The sequence below is a fragment of the Aethalodelphis obliquidens genome, unplaced genomic scaffold (genome assembly GCF_003676395.1).
Source record: "Aethalodelphis obliquidens isolate GAN/ISIS:26980383/991018 unplaced genomic scaffold, ASM367639v1 scaffold51, whole genome shotgun sequence".
Lineage (NCBI taxonomy): Eukaryota > Metazoa > Chordata > Mammalia > Artiodactyla > Delphinidae > Aethalodelphis > Aethalodelphis obliquidens.
The window spans coordinates 900134-921154 of record NW_020837995.1 but is presented as its reverse complement, the minus strand read 5'-3'; the positions used below and the strand labels follow the sequence as shown (position 1 = coordinate 921154).

General features: G+C 40.3%; 2 protein-coding genes across 4 annotated transcripts in view; one reads left to right on the top strand and one right to left on the bottom strand.

The window, feature by feature from the left end:
• Nucleotides 1–144: 144 nt before the first annotated feature.
• On the top strand, nt 145–13372 carry PARP2 (poly(ADP-ribose) polymerase 2). 3 transcript variants are annotated; one of them, XM_027083756.1, is made up of 16 exons: nt 145–259; nt 1219–1353; nt 1685–1755; nt 2355–2405; nt 7721–7817; nt 8243–8318; nt 8933–9035; nt 9644–9806; nt 10054–10192; nt 11239–11302; nt 11384–11518; nt 11778–11905; nt 12070–12169; nt 12516–12614; nt 12858–12982; nt 13103–13372. In XM_027083756.1, exons 1-16 carry the CDS (start codon nt 214–216, stop codon nt 13260–13262), a joined length of 1692 nt encoding a protein of 563 aa, XP_026939557.1. In that variant the 5' UTR covers nt 145–213; the 3' UTR covers nt 13263–13372. The 3 variants fall into 3 exon arrangements, with proteins under 3 accessions (XP_026939557.1, XP_026939558.1, XP_026939559.1); XM_027083757.1 differs by lacking the exon at nt 145–259 and adding an exon at nt 361–375; XM_027083758.1 differs by lacking the exons at nt 145–259; nt 1685–1755 and having other exon boundaries at nt 1209–1353.
• TEP1 (telomerase associated protein 1) overlaps nt 13154–21021 on the bottom strand; it is a 49572-nt gene continuing 41704 nt past the window's right edge. The window contains exon 55 of the mRNA XM_027083749.1: nt 13154–13783. Coding sequence (XP_026939550.1) covers nt 13778–13783 — 6 coding nt within the window. The 3' untranslated portion in view covers nt 13154–13777. The remainder of the gene's footprint in view (nt 13784–21021) is intronic.

Sequence of the window (21021 nt, the reverse complement as noted above, 5' to 3'; positions counted from 1 at the left end):
AAACCAGCCTCAAGCCACATTTATAAGGCTCCCAAACCTAAGTACATTTGTCGGTTATGGTGACTTCCCGCAACACATTGCGACATGCAAATACTGCGGAGCGTCCCTCCCCTGGCAACTCCTCGCTGGGACGCACGCGCGCTACGTGCTCCCGCCTTTTGACTGCGCCGGCGATACTTGGGAGAGGGTTGATGACGTCAGCGTTCTGGCTCCATGGCAGCTCGGCGGCGGCGGGGGACAGGCGGCAGCCGGGCGCGAGGTTTGGAGTGCATTGTGGGGGGCAGAAGGTTGGGGGGCGGGAAATCGGAAAAGGAACGGTGCCCTCTGCTATAGCCCTTCCTACTTCCATCGCCGCCTGAACCAGCACTTGTCTTGGTACCGAACTTTGAAATTTTCTGTTCTCAAGAGCTTTTGGGATTACAGAACTGTGTATAACAGCTTGTTGACCTGTAACAACTAACTTAGTGCCAGCACTATCTTAAATACCTAATGTCATCCAGTTAAAAAAAATTAATTGTAAGGTGCATCATTGTTTTATGTACCACTAAGCAAGGAGAAACTCTTCCAATTAAAACATTCACTACTTATAAGTCATCCGCGGTAAAATGCATCCCAGTTTCAGAGATAATAAAATGCAACTCTTAGAACTGACTTATGATGAGATATCATACTCTGTGTATTGTGTTCTTACGTGCATAGGTCCACCCCACAAATTCGGTACTGTGTTGTCTTCCTCTGGATTTATCAGTTGGGGCAACTGAGGTACTAAGAGATGAAATAACTTCTACGCGATTAAACAGCTGAAAGAGACAGGGCTGGGCTCTAAGTTAGGCACAGACTCCAGAGCACTCTAGTAACCATTATCTCATACCACCTTAGGTAGTTTGAGGATAGATATTTGGGTGGTATTGGGGCACAAGTAAACGGAAGAGATAAGCAGGCTATGAGACTCGTGCCTCAGGCCATGAGCTCACAAGGACCTCAAGGCTCCATTTTGCTTTGTTTAGTTTTATGTGGCTAGAATAGCAATTCAGGAACTCACACTGTTTTCAAGAACAGTGGTGTGGCAGTTATTATTTCTTTGTAAATTTACAAAACCACCTCAATCTATTTCTTTAAAAAGATGTTTTTTCAAAGTAGCATCATATTCAGTGTGTACTCATTCTTTCTTTTGCTTCTTTGCCTATGCTTTTGCCCATTCTGTATCACTGAATGAAGCTGAAAGAGTTAATAATGGCAAAACAGCTACAGAAGACCCTCCACCTGCAAAGAAAATTCGAAAATGCCAGAAGATGAAAAAGGAGCCTGTGGCTGGAGGAAAGGCTGATAATGACAGGACGGAAAACAAGCAAGGTCAGCTCCTGGACATACATAGGCCAGGGAGCTCCTGGGCCAGCAAGGGGTCTCTGGGAGGGGTGAGGGTCGGGGGGTGGTATCTTGTTTTTTCAACTCTTATTTCTTCCTTTCTTGAAGATATAATTAACTTTCTATCTTTTGGGCATACCACAGGACTAAACTACTTTCTCAAAATCTTCAGTTTCCTGTATTTGAGATGAACTGAGACCTGGGCAGATCAGGAGTGCTTGGGAAGGGCAAAGTTAATTATGACAGGTTTCTGTCTAACCATGACAGATAATTTTGATTCCCAAAGAAGTAGATGTGGTACATATCTGTCTTCCCTCAGAGTCTGTAAAGACCTTGCTGTTAAAGGGCAAAGCTCCAGTGGACCCAGAGTGCACAGCCAAGGTGGGGAAGGTGAGAGACTCCCATTGATTTCTCAGGGAGCAGTTGTTCGTTTGTTATTGGGATTCCTGTCTGGAACATTGCTAGTATCCATTTTAGGAATGCTCTGCAAAATATTACTAGTGATTAACTCTCTCCAAGGCTGAGTGACAGCAGGGGTGGGGTTTGGGGGTAATCATCAGGGTGATTTTTGGCATGGTTAACTTCCGGAGTCGTCATCAGCTTTCCACACCTCATTCTCTTTCTCAGTTAGAAAATTGTATCATTATCAATGTTCTAATGAGAAACTGCCCTGGTATGTATGGCATGAGTTACTGATGAATGGGAAAAGGATTTGAAGAATACAGAAGAAAGGCTTCCTCTGGAACAGGTTTCCTTTAACTGAGTTAGACTGATCTGTATTTCTGTAATTACAAAAAGGCAACACGTTTTCATCATAGGAATGACAGTTTATGTGTAGAAGAACGTATTTTTGCATTTCTTTCCCTGGAAGATGCATGTTGGTAGAGTGGGAGAATACTACCTCAAGGCATAAGAAAATTTAGAGCCTCGCTTAGGATCTCATCAGGGCTGTGACTGTACAAATGTCACTTTTTTCCTTTTCTCTCTAGGCCCATGTATACTGTGAAGGAAATGATATCTATGATGTCATGCTAAATCAGGTAAGGGAAGAAACTATTTTATTTATGGGAATTTCTTCTTGATAATTATTGTTGACAGCGTCCCAGTGCCCAAATCTTTAATTCTGAAGTCCCTTATATTAGACCCTAGGGGTTCGTACTCCCAAGTACTCAGCCCTAGTGCACTCTACCTGATTGATAGTGGAGTCCTCTATGAAAAGCAGATCTTTTAGCAGATTTTATGTCTTTTATTGAACCTATGAACCCTCTGTTCATATCATTTTGCACATTTTCTGATAGGTTGTTGGTCTTTTTTCTTATGGGCTTTGAGGAACTTTATATAATGTGGAGGATAGTCCTTTGTCTATAATATAAATTGCTTATATATTTTCCAAATTTGTCATTTGCCTTTTGATTTTCCTTATGGTATACTTTTTGCCCTTACTGAAGTTTTACATTTTTATGTAGTTAAATTTATTTATTTTTTAAATTTACTTTTTATTGAGGTAACATTGGTTTATAACATTATATAAATTTCACATGTACAACATTAGATTTCTACTTCTATAAGCACTACAGGGTGCTCACCACTGAAAATTTAGTTCCCATTTGTCACCATACAGTTCTCTATGCTCATCAGAGATATGGGCCTCTAATTTTCTTTTTTGTGTTGTCCTTGTCTGATTTTGGTATCAGGGTAATGTTTTGTTTTGGGGGAGGTTTTTAAATTACTATTTCAGTCTCTTTACTAGGGTTTGGTCTATTCACATTTTCTATTTCTTTATGATTTAGTCTTGGAAGGTTGTATGATTCTAAGATTTGTCCATTTCTTCTAGGTTGTCCAGTTGTTGGCATATAGCTAGTCATAATATTCTTTTATAATCCTTTGTATTTCTGTGGTACTCATTGTTATTTCCCCTCTTTCGTTTCTGATTTTATTTATCAGAGCCTTATCTCTTTTTTTTTCTGAGTCTAGCTAAAAGTTTGTCAATTTTGTTTATCTTTTCAAAGAACCAGCTGTTAGTTTCATTGATCTTTACTATTGTCTTTTTAGTCTCTATTTCATTTATTCCTACTCTGATCTTTATTATTTCCTTCCTTCTGCTGACTTTGGGGCTTCATTTGCTCTCTTTCTGGTTCCCTTAGGTGTGAGGTTAGATTGTTTATTCAGGATTTTTCTTGTTTCTTTAGGTAGGCCTGTATTGCTTTCAATTTCTCTTTTAATACCACTTTTGCTGCATCCCATAGATTTTGGTATGTCTTATTTTCATTTCATCTTTAGTATTTTTAATTTCTCCTTCGATTTCTTTGTTGACCCAATAGTTGTTCAGTAGCATGTTGTTCAGTCTCCACATATTGGTGGTTTTTCCGGCTTTCTTCTTGTAGTTGATTTCTACATTGTTGTAGTAGTTTCACGTGATCAGAAAAGATTTTTGTTACGATTTCGGTCTTCTTATATTTATTGAGACCTGTTTTGTACCTCAACATATCAATATGATCTATTTTTGAGAAAGTTCCTTGTGCACTTGAGAAGAATGTGTATTCTGCTGCACTTAGATACAGTGTTCTGTACAAATCTGTCAAATCTGTCTGATCTAATGTTTCATTTAAGGCTGCTGTTCCCTTATTAACTTTCTATCTGGATGATCTATCCATTGATGTAATTTGGGTGTTAAAAGTCCCCAACTATTATTATGTTGCTGTCAGTTTCTTCCTTTAGGTCTGTTAATAATTGCTTTACATATTTTGGTGCTCCTGAATTAGGTGTACATATATTGAAAAACTTCTCTTCTTAATGAATTGTCCCCTTTGTCATTATGTAATGTCCATCTTTGTCTCTTGTTACCTTTTTTCTTGAAGTCTATTTTGCCTGATATGAGTATTAATTATACCCGCTTTCTTTTGGCTGCCATTTGCTTGGAGTATCATCTTCCATCCCTTCACTTTGAGCCTGTTTGTCTTTAGAGCTGAGCTGAGTCTCCTGGAGGCAGCATATAGGTGGATCTTATTTTTTAATCCATCCAGCCACTCTGTGTCTTTTGTGGGGTTTTTTTGTTTGTTTTTAAATTAATTAATTTATTTTATTTTTTGGCCGCATTGGGTCTTCGTTGCTGCGCGCGGGCTTTCTCTAGTTGCAGCGAGTGGGGGGCTACTCTTTGTTGCAGTGTGCAGGCTTCTCATTGTGGTGGCTTCTCTTGTGGAGCATGGGCTCTAGGCATGTGGGCTTCAGTAGTTGTGGCATGCGGGCTCAGTAGTTGTGGCTCATGGGCTCTAGAGCGCAGGCTCAGTAGTTGTGGTGCACGGGCTTAGTTGCTCTGCAGCATGTGGGATCTTTCCGGACCAGGGCTCGAACCCGTGTCCCCTGCAGGCAGATTCTTAACCACTGCGCTACCAGGGAAGCCCCACTCTGTGTCTTCTGATTGGTGAAGTCAATACATTTACATTTAGGATGATTATTGATAGATGAAGACTTAGTATTGCCATTTCATCTTTTGTTTTCTGGTTGTTCTATATCTCCATTGTTTCTTTTTCCTTGTGTTTCTGTTTGCCAGTTTGGTTTGGTGGTTTTCTATGACGTCTTTCTCAGTTTCCCTTTTTTTAATGTTTAGTGGCTCTGCTCTAGATTTATGCTCTGTGGTTATCATGAGGTTTGTATAAACGTCTCTTAGATAAAATAGTCCTTTTTCCGCTGATAGCATCTTCATTTGACTATATGGCTTCCATCCTCTTCCTCTTCCCCTTTTATGTATTTGTTGTCTCAAATTATCCCTTTTATGTTGTAAATTTGTTACCAAATTGAAGTAGCTATAGTTGTTTTTTCTGCTTTTTTTCCCTTTAACCTTTATGCTGTTTAAACCTATTCTGATAGAGTTGCAATTTTCTGATTCTGTTTATCACCTTACTCAAAGTTTTGTGTGCCTTTGTCTTTTTCTTTCAAGTAGAAGAGCTCCTTTCAACATTTCTTGTAAAGTAGGTGTAGTGGTGATGAACTCTCAACTTTTATTTGTTTGGTAAAGCCTTTTTTCTCCTTCATATCTGAATGATAACTTTGCTAGGTAGAGTATTCTTGGCTAACAGTTTTTATCTTTCAGTATTTTGAGAAAGTCATTCCACTCCTCTAGAGTTTCTTCTGAAAAATCTTCTGCTAGCCTAATGGGGATTCCTTTATAGGTGATCATACATTTTTCTCTGGCTGCCTTTAAAACTCTTCTTTTATCATCGACTTTTGACAGTCTTAATATGTGTCGTGGAGAAAACCTTTTTGTGTTGAGGGAATTAGATGCTCTCTTAGCTTCATGGAGTGGTCTATCAATTTTCTTGCCCAGGTTTGGGAAGTTCTCAGCTATTATTTCTTTCTGCTTGGTTCTTTTATAGTTTTAATCTCGTCAGAAAAGTATTCCTTCTGTTCATTAATTTTATTCCTGAGCTCATTGAACTGCCTTTCTGAGTTTTCTTTTAGCTCATTGAGCTTCTTCATGATAATTCTCTATCAGTTAGATCACAATATTATATTCTGTGACTTTAAGTTTGGTTTCTGGAAAATTGTCATTTTCTTTTCATGATACACTGTAATTGTGGTTCTTCGTGGTGTTTGATGAGTTGTTCCTCTGCTAGTACGTCTGAAGTAGCAAACACCGCGCTCTTCTTTAGGTAAAGCTTTTTTTTAAATCTTGATTCTGAGGATTCAACAGGTTAGAAATTACAGGCCTTTCTTTTGTTTTCCAGTAGGTGGCGATGTAACACAAGTTTTTGGTTTCTCATCGGACCTGCCTCTAGTTACATTTGATAGCACTTTCCACCCTCCACCACCTCTGTCAGGGGTCACCCGGTGTCCTCCTTATCACTGTTGTGCCTCCAAGGTCATTGGTGCTTTGCTGCTGCTGCTGTCACTGGCGTCACTACCTGGGGCACCAGGATGGCAGGAGCCTCCGTTCATCTGGGATCTCCTAAGTCACAGGAAAAGGCGCGGGGAGCTGGGTCGCCAGTGCCTCTGAGTTGTCTGGTATTGTTGTGTTCAGCCGGGAGCTGCCACTGAGGGTGAAGGTGCAGGGGCCAGAGTCACGGGCCCTCCATGGCTCCCCTGTCACTGCTGCCCAGTTACCTGTGGCTGCCAGCACCACTGCAGCCAGGATGCCAGAGTCCTGTGCACCGCCTCACCTGCTGCTGCCAGGTTCTCTGGGGGCACGGAATCGCAGGCACCGCCTCCACTGTTGCCCTGGTTCCACCTCCTCTATGTGTCCCAGTCCACCCACCTTTAGATGTACAGATGTGTGGAATTCTCTGGCACCCTGGAGTGTAAGACAGAGGCACCTTTGTTGAGTTGTGGATTTTTTTACTGGTTGTAGATTGAAGGGGAGAGATGAAGGGAGCATCTTTTCTCCACCATGATGCTGATATCCAATTTTTTTCTTTTTAATCTTTTTTCTCTTTGTTTATTTTTGTTGTTTTGGGTAGATACTACACATGCCTGGTTAATGTATTTCCTGAATATGTCTTCATATTGGACTTGATTGATCTATCATATATACTTTTAACAGCTACCTAGTATTCTTTTATTACCACTTTTTTCAGTTAAAATATCATGAGCAGATAGAAAAGATCCTAAGGCCCCTTTTTGTTCTACCATCTGCGACTTTATAATGTGAGCAGACAGGAGGTAGGAACAGGAAACACACTTAACAAAGAAGACTGCATTGATGACCAGGGCTTGGCCTTACAGCACAAGCTGCTGTTCCTTATCATGGACTGCTCACTCTCTTCACTCAGAGTAAGTTACTCACAGGATACCGCTTTTTAGATACTAGTCACATTTTCTCTGAATGTCTCCAGCTCAGGTCACGTTAGGTACGGGGCAGACGTGGCAGTGGTTTCTGCCTGTCCTCCCTCCCCTCCTAACATCCTGCTCTCAGCTCATTGTCAGATTGCTGCAGCTGACAAACCAAAGCAGTAAGTGGAACTATTGAAGAATAAGTTGTCTAAACAAACAAGCATAATAGTTACAGATCTTTGGGGCATCAAAATTGTTTTCACTTGGAAAATAATTATTGGGAATGGATTGGGAGCTGGAAAATACATGCGGCCTCGGAACCATCTATGGAGGGAAGTGATGATATTTGAGGTTGGGTAGAGGTTTTAGGAAGCGTCCAGCCTTTAATTCTAGGAACTCAAAGTTTAATATAGAAACCCTTTTCTTCCTTTCTTATATCCTTACTCGTACATGAACCTGATTTTCTTGTCCCTTGCTGTCCTTTCCTCATGGCAATTACTGGTACCTGTGACCAAGGAAGAGTCATTAGTTTATGTAGCTTTCATTTGCAAACTTCTGTCCTTTTATGTTCATATTTCTATCATCGTAGACCAATCTCCAGTTCAACAACAACAAGTATTATCTGATCCAGCTGTTAGAAGATGACGCACAGAGGAACTTCTGTGTTTGGATGAGATGGGGCCGAGGTAATGACTTTTATTGTGGATTTTATGAATTATTATTCAGAAAGCCAAAAGCAACTAAGTGAGTAGCCAAAGGATCCTCTGGGTTTAAATTGGTGAAGTAGAGTTTCTATAACCTGTCAGAGGCTTAGGAATCAAACTGTGCTGCTTGAAATTGGGGAGTGGCCAGCATCCTCATTTGCAAGTTCCCATCGGAAAAACTACTAGCAGCCTGTTGAGGCTGAGAACTCTCCTGCAGTTGGGCTGCTAGTGCTGTTCAGAGGCAACAGGATCAGTTCCCTAAGCCCTTTCACCTTTTCCTTCTTCCTTCCTGCCCATTTGTCAGATGCTAAGTGGAGAAACCTTAGAGAGCTGGCTTGTTGCTATCAGAGAACTGTTCTTGGGTTGGGGGGCAGAGAACCATCTTACACGTGGCATTTACTTTGCAGTTGGAAAAATGGGGCAGCACAGCTTGGTGGCTTGTTCTGGGGACCTCAACAAGGCCAAGGAAATCTTTCAAAAGAAGTGAGTGCTAAGAAATGAGTACAAAAAAATACCCTTCTTCTTCTTGGATATCTCTTCTTTAAGAATTTTATAGTAAGTGTGATTTGGCCTAAATGATAATGTCTTTCCACTGTGACACTGTATGATCGGAACACCAAATTACATCCTTAGTTAGTGATTAAATCACCTGGAACTGTGAAATTGACTAAAAAGAGAAGAAGCTAATATATTCAGCACATGACCAACAATTTAGGAAATTTGGGAAAAATGAGATGAGACTATTCAGCTACAGTTTGAAAAATTATTTTACTGTGATATGAAAAACTTTCTGGAGTCTCTGGGAATGTTTCTTTCAGAGAAAAGGATTGTATAGGGATCTTTTGTCTTAAATCTCAATGACTTTTGTGATGTTTGGGGCCTTTGGGAAGCTCAGGCGTCTTTTCCCATTTTTTTGGTTCCCTTTGTCTCTAGAGCTTTTCTGTCCATTCAGGGTCCTAATTCAGAATCCAGATTTATGGAAAATTGATGTCGCAGGAAATAAAAAGTTTGAAGATGTTCTTAGGAAATAACTGTAAGCCCATCCCTAGTAGTAGACCCTTGTTTGTAAGATTTTCTCACCACCTTGAACTTTACAGATTCCTTGACAAAACAAAAAATAATTGGGAGGATCGTGAGAAGTTTGAGAAGGTGCCTGGAAAATATGATATGCTACAAATGGACTATACCACCAATACTCAGGTAAACTCTGACTATACGTTTAGGGAAGAACTGTTTCCTCTTAACCAGGGTGAAGTCTAGCAGAGTGACTTAGATGAGGTCCTAGTCTCTGTTATTTACTAAGGTTCTTATAAAATCTTAGGTCCTGTTTCCAGAAGTTTAATATTATGAGTCAAGAGAGGAGTAATAAATAGTCAAACTGATAAAACTACATTTAAAGTTGCCTTCACTTCTAGTTATATACCACAGTTTAAAAAAAAAAAATTTAATTTTGAATGCTGAGTTATAACCAGGATGCTAAAAGGATCTATCCTGAAAACTGTCACATATCTGAAAAATGAAAAACCAGTCTTTTTAAGGTGAGAAGATTTGAGATCCAATAGCTTCTTTACATACTTAATGACATCATATTTGGAGGGCCTTTTAGACTTACTCTGAGTGTTTAACTATGGGAAGCAGAAGTAGGACTAGAAGGTGGAAGTCACACTGAGTACAACTAGGTTAATAATGGAACGGGCCTGTGTTCAAGCAGAGGCCGATGTTGACCTGGCAGGAATATTGTAGAGCCAGTCCTTGCAGGGAGCGTAAAATAGATCCTTTCAGATTTTATGACTTTTTTTTTGCTGTAGAGTGAAGAGGAAACAAATAAAGGTGAATCTCTCAAATCCCAGTTGAAACCAGAGTCACAGCTAGATCTTCGTGTACAGGAGCTGATAAAGTTGATCTGTAATGTCCAGGCCATGGAAGAGATGATGGTAGAAATGAAATATGATACCAAGAAAGCCCCACTTGGTAGGACTTCAGATTCGATCGCTTCATACTCTAGTTCCTTTACCAGGATATTTTATCACCATCATGATTTAAAGCTTGCTGATATTACTGAACAAAGAAAGAGAGATTTGGGGTGAGAGGTTGCGTGGGGGGAGGAAGAACAATTTTGAAAGTTGAAAGGTGAGAGTCTTTGTTGGGCAGGGACACAAATACAGTTGACAGGCTTGGGACCCTAGTTGTGGAGTCTGATCTCTGGCTGGGTCTGCAGGGAAGCTGACAGTGGCACAAATCAAGGCAGGTTACCAGTCTCTTAAGAAGATTGAGGATTGTATTCGGGCTGGCCAGCATGGACGAGCTCTCATGGAAGCATGCAATGAATTCTACACCAGAATACCACATGACTTTGGGTAAGGCCTGTGCTGTTACTTCACTTTGGTCTTCTGCCCAGCCATATCCCCTACATCACTCAGCAGCAACTATAATCTTTTTAATTTTTCATTTCTAAGGAAATGATCATCTTGAATAGCTGTAGAGCGAAAATGATTTATAGATAGCCTATTTAATCAGCTTATGAGTATGGGATGTGATCTCCTGGCCTGATTACAACCATATTCTCTGACAAAGTGGAAGTTACCAACTCAAGAGAGAGTGGGGTCTAGCTATCCAACCAGCATGTAAAACACCTTCAGGCCTATCACCCTGTTTCCTATTCTTTAAGGTGACAGTAACACACTAACACCATTTCTGTGAACTCAAAGGATATTAAGTATATAAAATACATTTTATCTTTGTTGATTCTGCATTCTGGTGCTTCCTTTATTTTTATTCCTCTATTGCTTTATAGAAGCCTGTGACCTAGAAATAACCCCGAGTGGTCAATAGGTATATTTCTGCCTCAAGATAGGACTTCATCCAAACTATTCCTTATTGATGTCAATACATCTTATTTTTATTTTATTTTTTTAATTTAATTTAATTTTTTTTTTGGTACGCGGGCCTCTCACTGTTGTGGCCTCTCCCGTTGTGGAGCACAGGCTCCGGACGCGCAGGCTCAGCGGCCATGGCTCACGGGCCCAGCCGCTCCGAGGCATGTGGGATCTTCCCGGACTGGGGCACGAACCTGTGTCCCCTGCATCGGCAGGCGGACTCTCAACCATTGTGCCACCAGGGAAGCCCCATCTTATTTTTAAAAAGTTCCCATAAAAAGGAATTTTAACTCTAGTCCCAAATGTCAAAATCTATATAGTTTGTTCATTTTATCCTACTCAGAGTATATGCATAATATCTCTTTATATATTTGGAAGTTAAAATCTCTTACAGATCTCTATCAAATGGAAGACCCCAGTTTCTTATACCTATTTTCTAAAGGACCTATCTTTAGTCTGTTATTTTTAGTCATGTGCCTTTTGGCCACACATCAGAGAACTAATTATTGGTTATATCTCTGTCCTAGACTCCGTACCCCTCCATTAATCCGGACAGAGAAAGAGTTGTCAGACAAAGTACAGCTACTAGAGGTGAGATATGTGTGGATTGGGAAGTATTACATCTCTTGCCCCAGGTTCCTCGCACACTGATTTTCTGTCTCATCTTGTCAGGCTTTGGGAGACATTGAAATTGCCATTAAACTGGTGAGGACAGAACTGCAGAGCCCAGAACACCCACTGGACCAACACTATAGAAAACTACATTGTGCTTTGCACCCTTTAGACCATGAGAGTTATGAGTTCAAAGTAAGAAAAATGATCATTTATTTTCATAACAACATAAATGATCCACCCTTCCCCATCCCCCTGTTCTCTGACTACTTCTGGTTAAGAGAAAACTTGAGGGCAGAACTTCTATTTACTAGGAATTGGGAAGGTAGGGCTCTTTCTAGCTGCCCTTGTGAGACCATTTGGGCCAATTTACACCAGAAGCCCTGAGGTTCTTCAGCTCACCATGGTCTCTTATAGAGTCCGCATCAGCCATTTCTTTCATTCTTCTTCACAGGTGATTTCCCAGTACCTGCAGTCTACGCATGCTCCCACACACAGTGACTATACCATGACCTTGCTGGATGTATTTGAAGTAGAGAAGGAGGGTGAGAAAGAAGCCTTCAGAGAGGACCTTCATAACAGGTCTCCATTTAGCTTTGGGTTTGGGAAGACATTCCCTTGCCTGAAGCGCAGTTATGGAACTTATAGAGAAGGACAGCAGAGACAGCTGTTGGTGTTTTTTTATGCTTATGGCCTGTGTTTGCAGGAGAGCAAGAGAGAGTACAATAATATTGGCTTTTCCTTAGGATGCTGCTATGGCATGGTTCCAGGCTGAGTAACTGGGTGGGAATCCTGAGCCACGGGCTTCGAATTGCCCCACCTGAGGCTCCCATCACGGGTTACATGGTGAGTAGAAATTGAACCCTGGAGGTAGGTACAAGGGAAAAGAATACAATTTTCTCAGTCCTTCCCTCCCCCCTTTCTTTTTTTTCCTAGATTAGGATTAGGTGGTGACCTGGCATTGACTATGACCTTCCTTTCTTAAATTCCTAAGGATATCCCTCCTTTCTCCCCAGCAAGCAGAGATTCGTTGATGCTTCTGCCTTCTCTTGGAACAGAATTGTGAGGGGAAATGGAGAAGGGTCTATATTGTATTTAAGATAATAGAACACAGGGTCAGTGGTATGAGCCTCCCTTCTAACACAATGGGTTAGGCAGTTGACCTTGTTTTTTTTTTATTTATATGTTTCAGTTTGGAAAAGGAATCTACTTTGCTGACATGTCTTCCAAGAGTGCCAATTACTGCTTTGCCACTCGCCTAAAGGATACTGGACTGCTGCTCCTGTCAGAGGTAAGGCAGGAACACATCCGTGATTTCTAGTTTATTATTAGTTCCTATTTTTCCAAAGAGAAAAGTTCAGCCACAGAACCAAGAGGTTCACCTGGGAGAACCTGAGAGGGAAGCCAAGTGCAATTTCCACTGCATTCGATTCTGCTGGAGTAGGAGAAGAAAGAACTGATGGAGTTTTCTGTTTGGCTTTAGAGCCATTCATTTCAGTAGGATGTGGTCATTTAAAGATCCTTTTCTTTGCAGGTAGCTCTAGGTCAGTGTAATGAGCTACTAGGGGCCAATCCAGAGGCAGAAGGATTACTTCAGGGCAAACACAGCACCAAGGGGCTAGGCAAGATGGCTCCCAGTCCTACGTGCGCCATCACCTTGTAAGTACTCAGAGCCTGGAGGGTCAGAAAACTCCTTTTGGCCAGATAAGACTCTCTACTTTCTCTATTCAAACTTCTGAACCAGAGGCAGATGTTGACACTCATTCTTCCATTTGGCAGGAATGGGAGTACAGTGCCCTTAGGACCAGCAAGTGACACAGGAATTCTGAATCCAGAGGGTTATACCCTCAACTACAACGAATTTATTGTCTATAACCCCAACCAGGTCCATATGCGATACCTTCTAAAGGTTCGATTTAATTTCCTGCAGCTGTGGTGAATGTTGATATTAAACAAACCAGAGAAAATATGATCTTCAAGCAAGAAAACAGGCAACGTTGTACTTTCGATTTTCTCATATTTTCTGTAATAAAGACGGTACAAATCTTCCACTGGCTTCTTCGGGCTTTACTTCTGCAAGCACATATTTCTTCTGATGTTAGTGTATCTTTATTTCCAGGACAGAAAATACAGCTTCTCTGCATATGCCACAGCTAGCTGCAGGTTACTCAGGATCCTGTTCTGTTCTTTCACAGCAGAATAGCCTCTGTGCATTGAGGGAGACTAATGGAGGTTAATGTTTTTCTCCATTTAATATAGTTTTTCTGCAAACTGGAGTTTGTTGGGTAGTATTATAGGAAGGGTAGAGGCAGCAAAGACTAAATTGTTTCCCATACAAATCTTCTCACTTGCCTTTTTCCCCTGTTTACCACCTGCTGACCAGGTCTCCCACCACTTAGCATCCTAGGTCTCAGCAGATGTCCAAAATTTTGGGTAGCACTTGGAGGACTGTCACTAAGCCTAAATATATCTCAGGGAGGAAGGGAGAGAAGGAGAATGATTTAACGTACCCCACTCCATCTAAGAAGTACTGAAGTCTAAAACAGATCCAGAGACTTCTTGACTATTTGTAAACACATGCAACACAGATAAACACACACATACAACATACTTCCTTAGTAACAATGAAGGTTATTTAAATGAAAACAATAGTTTGTAACTTTTTAGAGACCAGATTACCAATATCTATCAAAAATTTTAAATGTACACACCCTTTGACCTAAAAATTACAGATGTACATGTTTACATAGATGATGTCACTGCAGAATTGTTGTATGCAAAAAAAACCCATAAATAAGGAACTAGTTAAATATATTCTCTCATTGAAATAGTATGCTGCTGTTAAAACTAGACTATACACTTCAAAAAAATGTAAGAGAAGGGAATACTTCCCAACTCATTTATAAGGCAGCATAAAACTAAACCCAGATAAAGATATCACAAGAAAATTATAGACCAGTATCCTGTAAGAATGTAGATACAGGTGCAGTGGTTAATAATCCACCTGCCAATGCAGGAGTCACAGGTTCAAGCCCTGGTCCAGGAAGATCCCATACGCTGCAGGGCAACTAAGCCCGTGAGCCACAACTGCTGAGCCCGTGTGCCACAACTACTGAAGCCCACGCGCCTAGAGCCCATGCTTCGCAACAAGAAGCCACTGCCATGGGAAGCCTGCGCACTACAACGAAGAGCAGCCCCTGCTCGCCACAAATAGAGAAAGCCCGCGTGCAGCAATGAAGGCCCAACACAGCCAAAAATAAATACATTTATTAAAAAAAAAAAGAATGTAGATACAGGGACTTCCCTGGTGATTGAGTAGTCAAGAATCCACCTTCCAATGCAGGGGACATGGGTTCAATCCCTGGGTGAGGAACTAAGATCCTGCATGCTGCGGGGCAACTAAACCTGCGTGCCACAACTAGAGAGCCTGAATGCCGCAACTACTAAGCCCGTGCACTCTGGAGCTCGTGCGCCACAACTAGAGAAGCCCGCATGCTGCAACTAGAGAGAGAAGCCCACAATGAAGAGCCCACATGCTGCAATGAAGACCCAGCTCAGCAAAAAAAAAAGAATGTAGATACAAAAATAAAATACTATCAAGCCTAAACCAGCAAACCATAAAAAAGGATTATACAGCATGACCAAATGAGATTTATTGCAGAAATGCAAGGTTGGTTCAACATACGAAAATCAACCAAAATTGATGGTTGTGACTTTTGCCAAATGTAGGGCAAAAGTCACATGACCATCTCATTAGATGCAGAAAAAGCAATTGGCAAAATTCAACACCCTTTCACGATAAACATTCAACAAACTAAGAATGGAAAGGACCTTCTTCAACCTAATAAAGGATGTCTATGAAAAACCGCAAAAAGACTGAAAGTTTTTCCCCAAAGATCAGGAACAAGGCCAGGATATCTGCTCTCACCACTTCCATTCAGCATTGTACTGGATGCTGGGCACAGTAATTAGATAAGGAATAGAGGGGAGAAGGCATCCATATTGAAAAGGAAGAGGAAAAACTATATTGGCAGATTACATGATCTAATATATATATATAGATTAGATTACATGATGTAATATATATATATAGATTAGATTACATGATCTAATATGTATATAAAGCCCTAAACAATACATACAAAAGGAAATTAGAGATAAGTTCAACAAGATTGTGGGATACAAGATCAATATACAAAAATCAGTTGTATTTCTATACACTAGCAATGAACAGTCTGAAAAGGAAATTAAAATCCCTTTATAATAGCATCAAAAAAAATTAGGAGTAGATTTAAATCACAAAACTTGTACACTGAAAATGACAATACATTATTGAAAGAAATTTAAGGAGACCCAAATAGGTGGAAATACACTGTGTTCATGGATTGGAAAATTTAATATATCTAAGATGGCAATACTCCCCAAAGTGATCTACAGATGCAGCGCAATTCTGGTCAAAATTCCAATAGCCTTTTTGCACAAGTGAACAAGACAAACCTAAAATTCATATGAGATTGCAAAGTGATCTTGAATAGCCAAAACAATCTTGAAAAAGTTGGAGGACTCACACTTTCTGATTTCAAAACTTACTACAAAGCTGTAGTAATCAAGAAAGTGTGGTACTGGCATAAAGATGATATATAGATCAATAAAATTGGAGAGTTGTGAAATAAATACATGTATCTATGGTCAACTGATTTTCAACGAGGATGCCAGGACTACTAAAAGGGGGAAAGAATAGTTTTTTCAATAAATGGTGTCAAGACAACTTGGATATCCACATGCAAAGTAATCAATCAAAAATTAACTCAAAGCGTGTCAAAGACTTAAATGTAAGAGCTAAAACTATAAAACTTTTAGAAAACACAGATGGAAATCTTGTGACCTTGGATTAGGCAATAGTTTCTGAGCTATGACACCAACAGCACAATCAACCAAAGAAAATAAGTGTTCATCAAAATTTGAAACTTTTGTTAATGAAAGGACACTATCGGGACTTCCCTGGTGGTCCAGTGGTAAAGAATCCACCTTCCAATGCAGGGGACACAGGTTCGAACCTTGGTCAGGGAACTAAGATCCCACAGGCTGCAGGGCAACTAAGCCCGCATGCCACAACTACTGAGCCCATGCTCCTCAACTGGAGAGCCCACGTGCTGCAAACTACAGAGCCCACGCACTCTGGAACCAGTGTGCCACAACTAGAGAGAGAAAACCTGCACACCACAACTAGAGAGAAGCCCGTGCGCTGAAACAAAGAGGCCACATCATGCAACAAAATACTCCACGTACCACAACAAAGACCCAATGCAGCCAAAAAAATAATTAATTAATTATAAATAAATAAATAGATATACTAGAGGAAGAAAAAAAAGGACACTATCAAGAAAGTGAAAAGACAACCTATAGAATGGGAGAAAATATTTGCAAATCGTAACATGATGAGGATCCAGTATCCAGAATATATAAAGAACTCTTACAATTCAACAATAAAATGATAAATAGGGGCTTCCCTGATGGCGCAGTGGTTAAGAATCCACCTACCAATGCACGGGACATGGGTTTGAGCCCCGGTCTGGGAAGATCCCACATGCCGCGGAGCAACTAAGCCTGTGCGCCACAAGTACTGAGCCTGCACTCGAGCCCACGAGCCACAACTACTGAGCCAATGTACCACAACTACTGAAGCCCGTGTGCCTAGAGCCCGTGCTCCGCAACGAGAAGCCACTGCAATGAGAAGCCCGTGTACTGCAACGAAGAGTAGCCCCCACTCGCCACAACTAGAGAAAGCCCACGCGCAGCAACAAAGACCCAACGCAGCCAAAAAAATAAATAAGTAATAAATTTATTTACAAAAAGATAAATAACCCAGTTAAAAACCAACCAAAGAATCTGAATAGAAATTTCTCCAAAGAAATACAAATGTCCAATAATAAGCACATGAAAAGATGTTCAACATCATTATATATTAAAGAAACAAATCAAAATCACAAGATACCACTTGACAAACACTAGCAGAGCTGCAATTAAAAAGACCAAAAATAACAAGTAGTGGTGAAAATGTGGACGAATTAGAAACCTCTCATGTTACTGGTGAGAATGTAAAATGGCTCAGCTTCTTTGGAGAATAGTTTGGCAGTTCCTCAGATAGTTAAAACATATAGTTACCATGTGACCTACTAATCCTGATCTTAGGTATGTAAAGAGAATTGAAAAGAAATGTTTACACAAAAACTTGTACGTTGACTGTTGATAGCAACATAATAATAGCCAAAAAGTGGAAACAACCAGAATTTCTATCAATTGATGAATGGATGAACACAATATGGTGTATCTATACAATGGAATATTATTGTATTATTTATTGTTATATTGTATTGTCATTATAAAATGGAATACAGTATTGATACATGCTACAAAATGGATAAACCTTGAAAACATGCTAAGTGAAAGCCACACAAAAGGCCACATATTGTATGATTCCATTTATATAAAATGTCTTGAATAGGCAAAGCCATAGAGATGAAAAGTAGATTAGCAATTGCCAGTGGCTGGAGGAAGGGGTGAGAGGGGAGTGATTCGGTACAATGTTTCTTTGGAGGTAATAAAAATGTTCTGGAATTAATGGTGATAGTTGCAGTGTTGGAATATACTAAAAACCACTGAATTATAGGGTGAAAAACAGGACTCCCCTAACACCACTAGTCCAGTGCTTAAGGCTCCGGGGAAGGGGGAACGGGTTTGATCCCTGGTCAGGGAACTAAGATCCCGCGTGCTGTGCAGTGTAGCCAGAAAAAAAAAAAAAAAAGGTGAAAATGAATTATATCTCAATTAAAAATGCTATACTGAATTTTTGTGATATATATTTTTCCTTTAAAAATAGTGGCCAAAAAAGTTGCATTGAAATATACATACTATGTAGTTTAAGTAATAAAATGCAATAGGCTCCCAAAAAGTAAAATAGATATTCATGAGTCCATACTGATATGTGAATGACTCCATATATAAATAAGTGGGGAAGACGGGATAAACATTCCTTTTAGAATTTCAATTAATATAGAAGGGCTGAGGGAAATAGAAAATCATCATTAGAAAATCACAGTCATAATTGCTCAGGCAATTGATGCATGAATATTAAAAAGTCAGTGAAAACAGAATATCTGCATAGTCTAAAAAAACTTACCTCAAAATTTATTGATTTTGTGGTGATTACCACAAATTCTTTGATATATCTCCCTCTTAGAGGCTTAATCCCCTTCCCCTTGAGTGTGAGCTAGACTTAATGACTTGCTTCTAACAAACAATATGGAGAAGGTACAGTAAGAAAAACCTGGCAAACATCGCGTCAACCTTACAAGTGATCAAGGTTAACACCACTAGTAATAAGTCATGTTGATATCATTGCTTTTGATATGATGTAACAAGAAGGGCACATCATCTCTTGTATTCTTCCTTTAAATTCATAATTTCAGTCTGTTCATGAGAAGACAGCAGACAAAGCCAAACTGAGGGATATTCTACAAAACACCTGACCAGAAATCTCCAAGAATGTCAAGACTATGGAAAGTCTGAGACAGGGTCACAGCTGAAGGATTAGACTAAGGCGCCATAATGACTAAATGCAATGTGGTATTCTGGATTGAACCTGGAACAAAATGAAGTTACTAGTGGAAAAACTGAGGAAATCGAATCACATATGTAGTTAATAATATTGTATCAATGTTAATTTTTTGGTTATGTAAGATGTTAACACTAGAGGAAGCTGGGTGAAGAAGGGTATGTGGGAATATTCTGTGTAAATCTTAACTGATCTTTTTTAAAAAAGGACTAAGAGCCATTCTACTGGAAAAGCATCAACACAGGTTCTTTGAGGGTATAACTGTGTATCTGGTTCCTAGTTCTTCCAGATACATGGTAGGATGACACTTCCCTCCCCTTTGACAATAGGCAGAGCCGTGTGACTTGCTTTGCTCACATATATAAAATATGAGTGGAAGTGATGTGTTTTATTTCCAGGTAGATATAGAGCCAACAAGTGGGGTTTTTTTCTTTTTTAAAAATTCTATCAGTTCCCCATATATATATTTTTTAACTGAAAAATTGAGTCCAGATTTCATCTGACTGATTAAATATATACCAATAACCAAGACATTTTTGAGAAAGAATAACAAGGTGATACTTGCACTAGTGGATAAGGAACAGTCAAGCACTTCCTGAACATTTACCATGTAAGTGTCAACTACTGTTCTAAGTGTTTCACATGTTTTAACTCATTTAATCCTCACAACATCCCTAAAAAATAGGCAATATTATTATGCCTATTTTACAGATGGGGAAAGGGAAGCAGTCTTGTTAAAACAAATTTCTGACCTGTCATGGAACAATACTTTCGTAAAATATAATAAAAATGAAGTACCAGGAAAATGAACCCTCAAGAATTTGTGGAACAGCACTGGTCCACAAACCAAACTTTGTTTTTGTGTCGTGGCCTCTCCCGTTGCGGAGCACAGGCTCCGGACACGCAGGCTCAGCGGCCATGGCTCACGGGCCCCGCCGCTCCGCGGCATGTGGGATCTTCCCGGACCGGGGCACAAACCCACGTCCCCTGCATCGGCAGGCGGACTCTCAACCACTGCGCCACCAGGGAAGCCCACAAGCCAAGCTTTGAATAGATATGTTCTAGATTTCAAAAACAAATTGTGGTGAGAGTTCCCCGATGGCTGAGTGGTTAGGATTCTGGGCTCTCACTGCTGTGGCCCAGGTTCATTCCCTGGTCAGGGAACTGAGATCCTGCAAGCCGCACGGCATGGCCAAAACAAACAAACAAAAAAACCCAAACTGCACAGATGTGTAAAAACAGATGTTAAAAACTGACACATGAAAAAGGTGCTTCTGTGGGTTGAAGAAGACTTCCAATGTCCTATGATCCTATAATCCAGTGACTATAATTGAACTCATCCAGGCACTGGGAGACACTGAAATTGTTTAATGATAAGAACTCAGAAAATATTTAACGTAAAACCTAAACTGATTTTCCCTTCAACTCCCTTGGGGACATATTTACTGTTACCTAGAACCTGTTCTTCACTCATAGCAATTATATCTCCAAGATAAGAAAGATCACACCCTTCAGGTGGACCTGGTAAACAGAGCTGAGTCTACTGAGCAAGGTATGCTTTACTTTCTCCAGCCCCACTCCTCCATCCTCAGCTGGGGTGCCTTTGTAGAATTTTTAGAGCATGGAAGACAGACATCTAGGGCTTCCTCCTTCCTTGGCCCATGCTTTCAGGGGAACGATTGAACCCAGTGACTTCCAGGATGATGCTGTACCATGGTTCTCTGTAGCGTTTCTGGGTAGTAGTATGAATCATAAGTTTCAAATTACCTTAACCTGGACTTCTAGTCACAAGGTTCATGTAGAGCAGGTAGTCTAGAAGGTATATTTAGAGCCCTGCATGAGGCATGGGATAAAAGACAGAAGCATGACCTACGATTAAAACTTATCAGCTGATGGCATTCCTTATGTCTTTATCCTTAGGCTGAGAGAGAATATGAGGCATTGGTAGAAATAAGATAAAGTCCTTCAGGTGATTTCTCCACATAAAATCTGGAATCAGGGCAAAGTAAGAATGAAACTGAGTACCCCTCAACTCCCTAAATCCAGAAAACTCTAGACCAGAGTGCAGTGATATGTCTCTGAG

Bases quoted from the DNA above. Each gene is read 5' to 3' on its own strand.
- PARP2 (XM_027083756.1), top strand. From the start codon at position 214: ATGGCAGCTCGGCGGCGGCGGGGGACAGGCGGCAGCCGGGCGCGAG. The intron at 1,756-2,354 runs GTGAGAGACTCC...TTTTCTCTCTAG, and splicing joins GCACAGCCAAGGTGGGGAAG to GCCCATGTATACTGTGAAGG. The intron at 11,519-11,777 runs GTAAGAAAAATG...TCTTCTTCACAG, and splicing joins ATGAGAGTTATGAGTTCAAA to GTGATTTCCCAGTACCTGCA.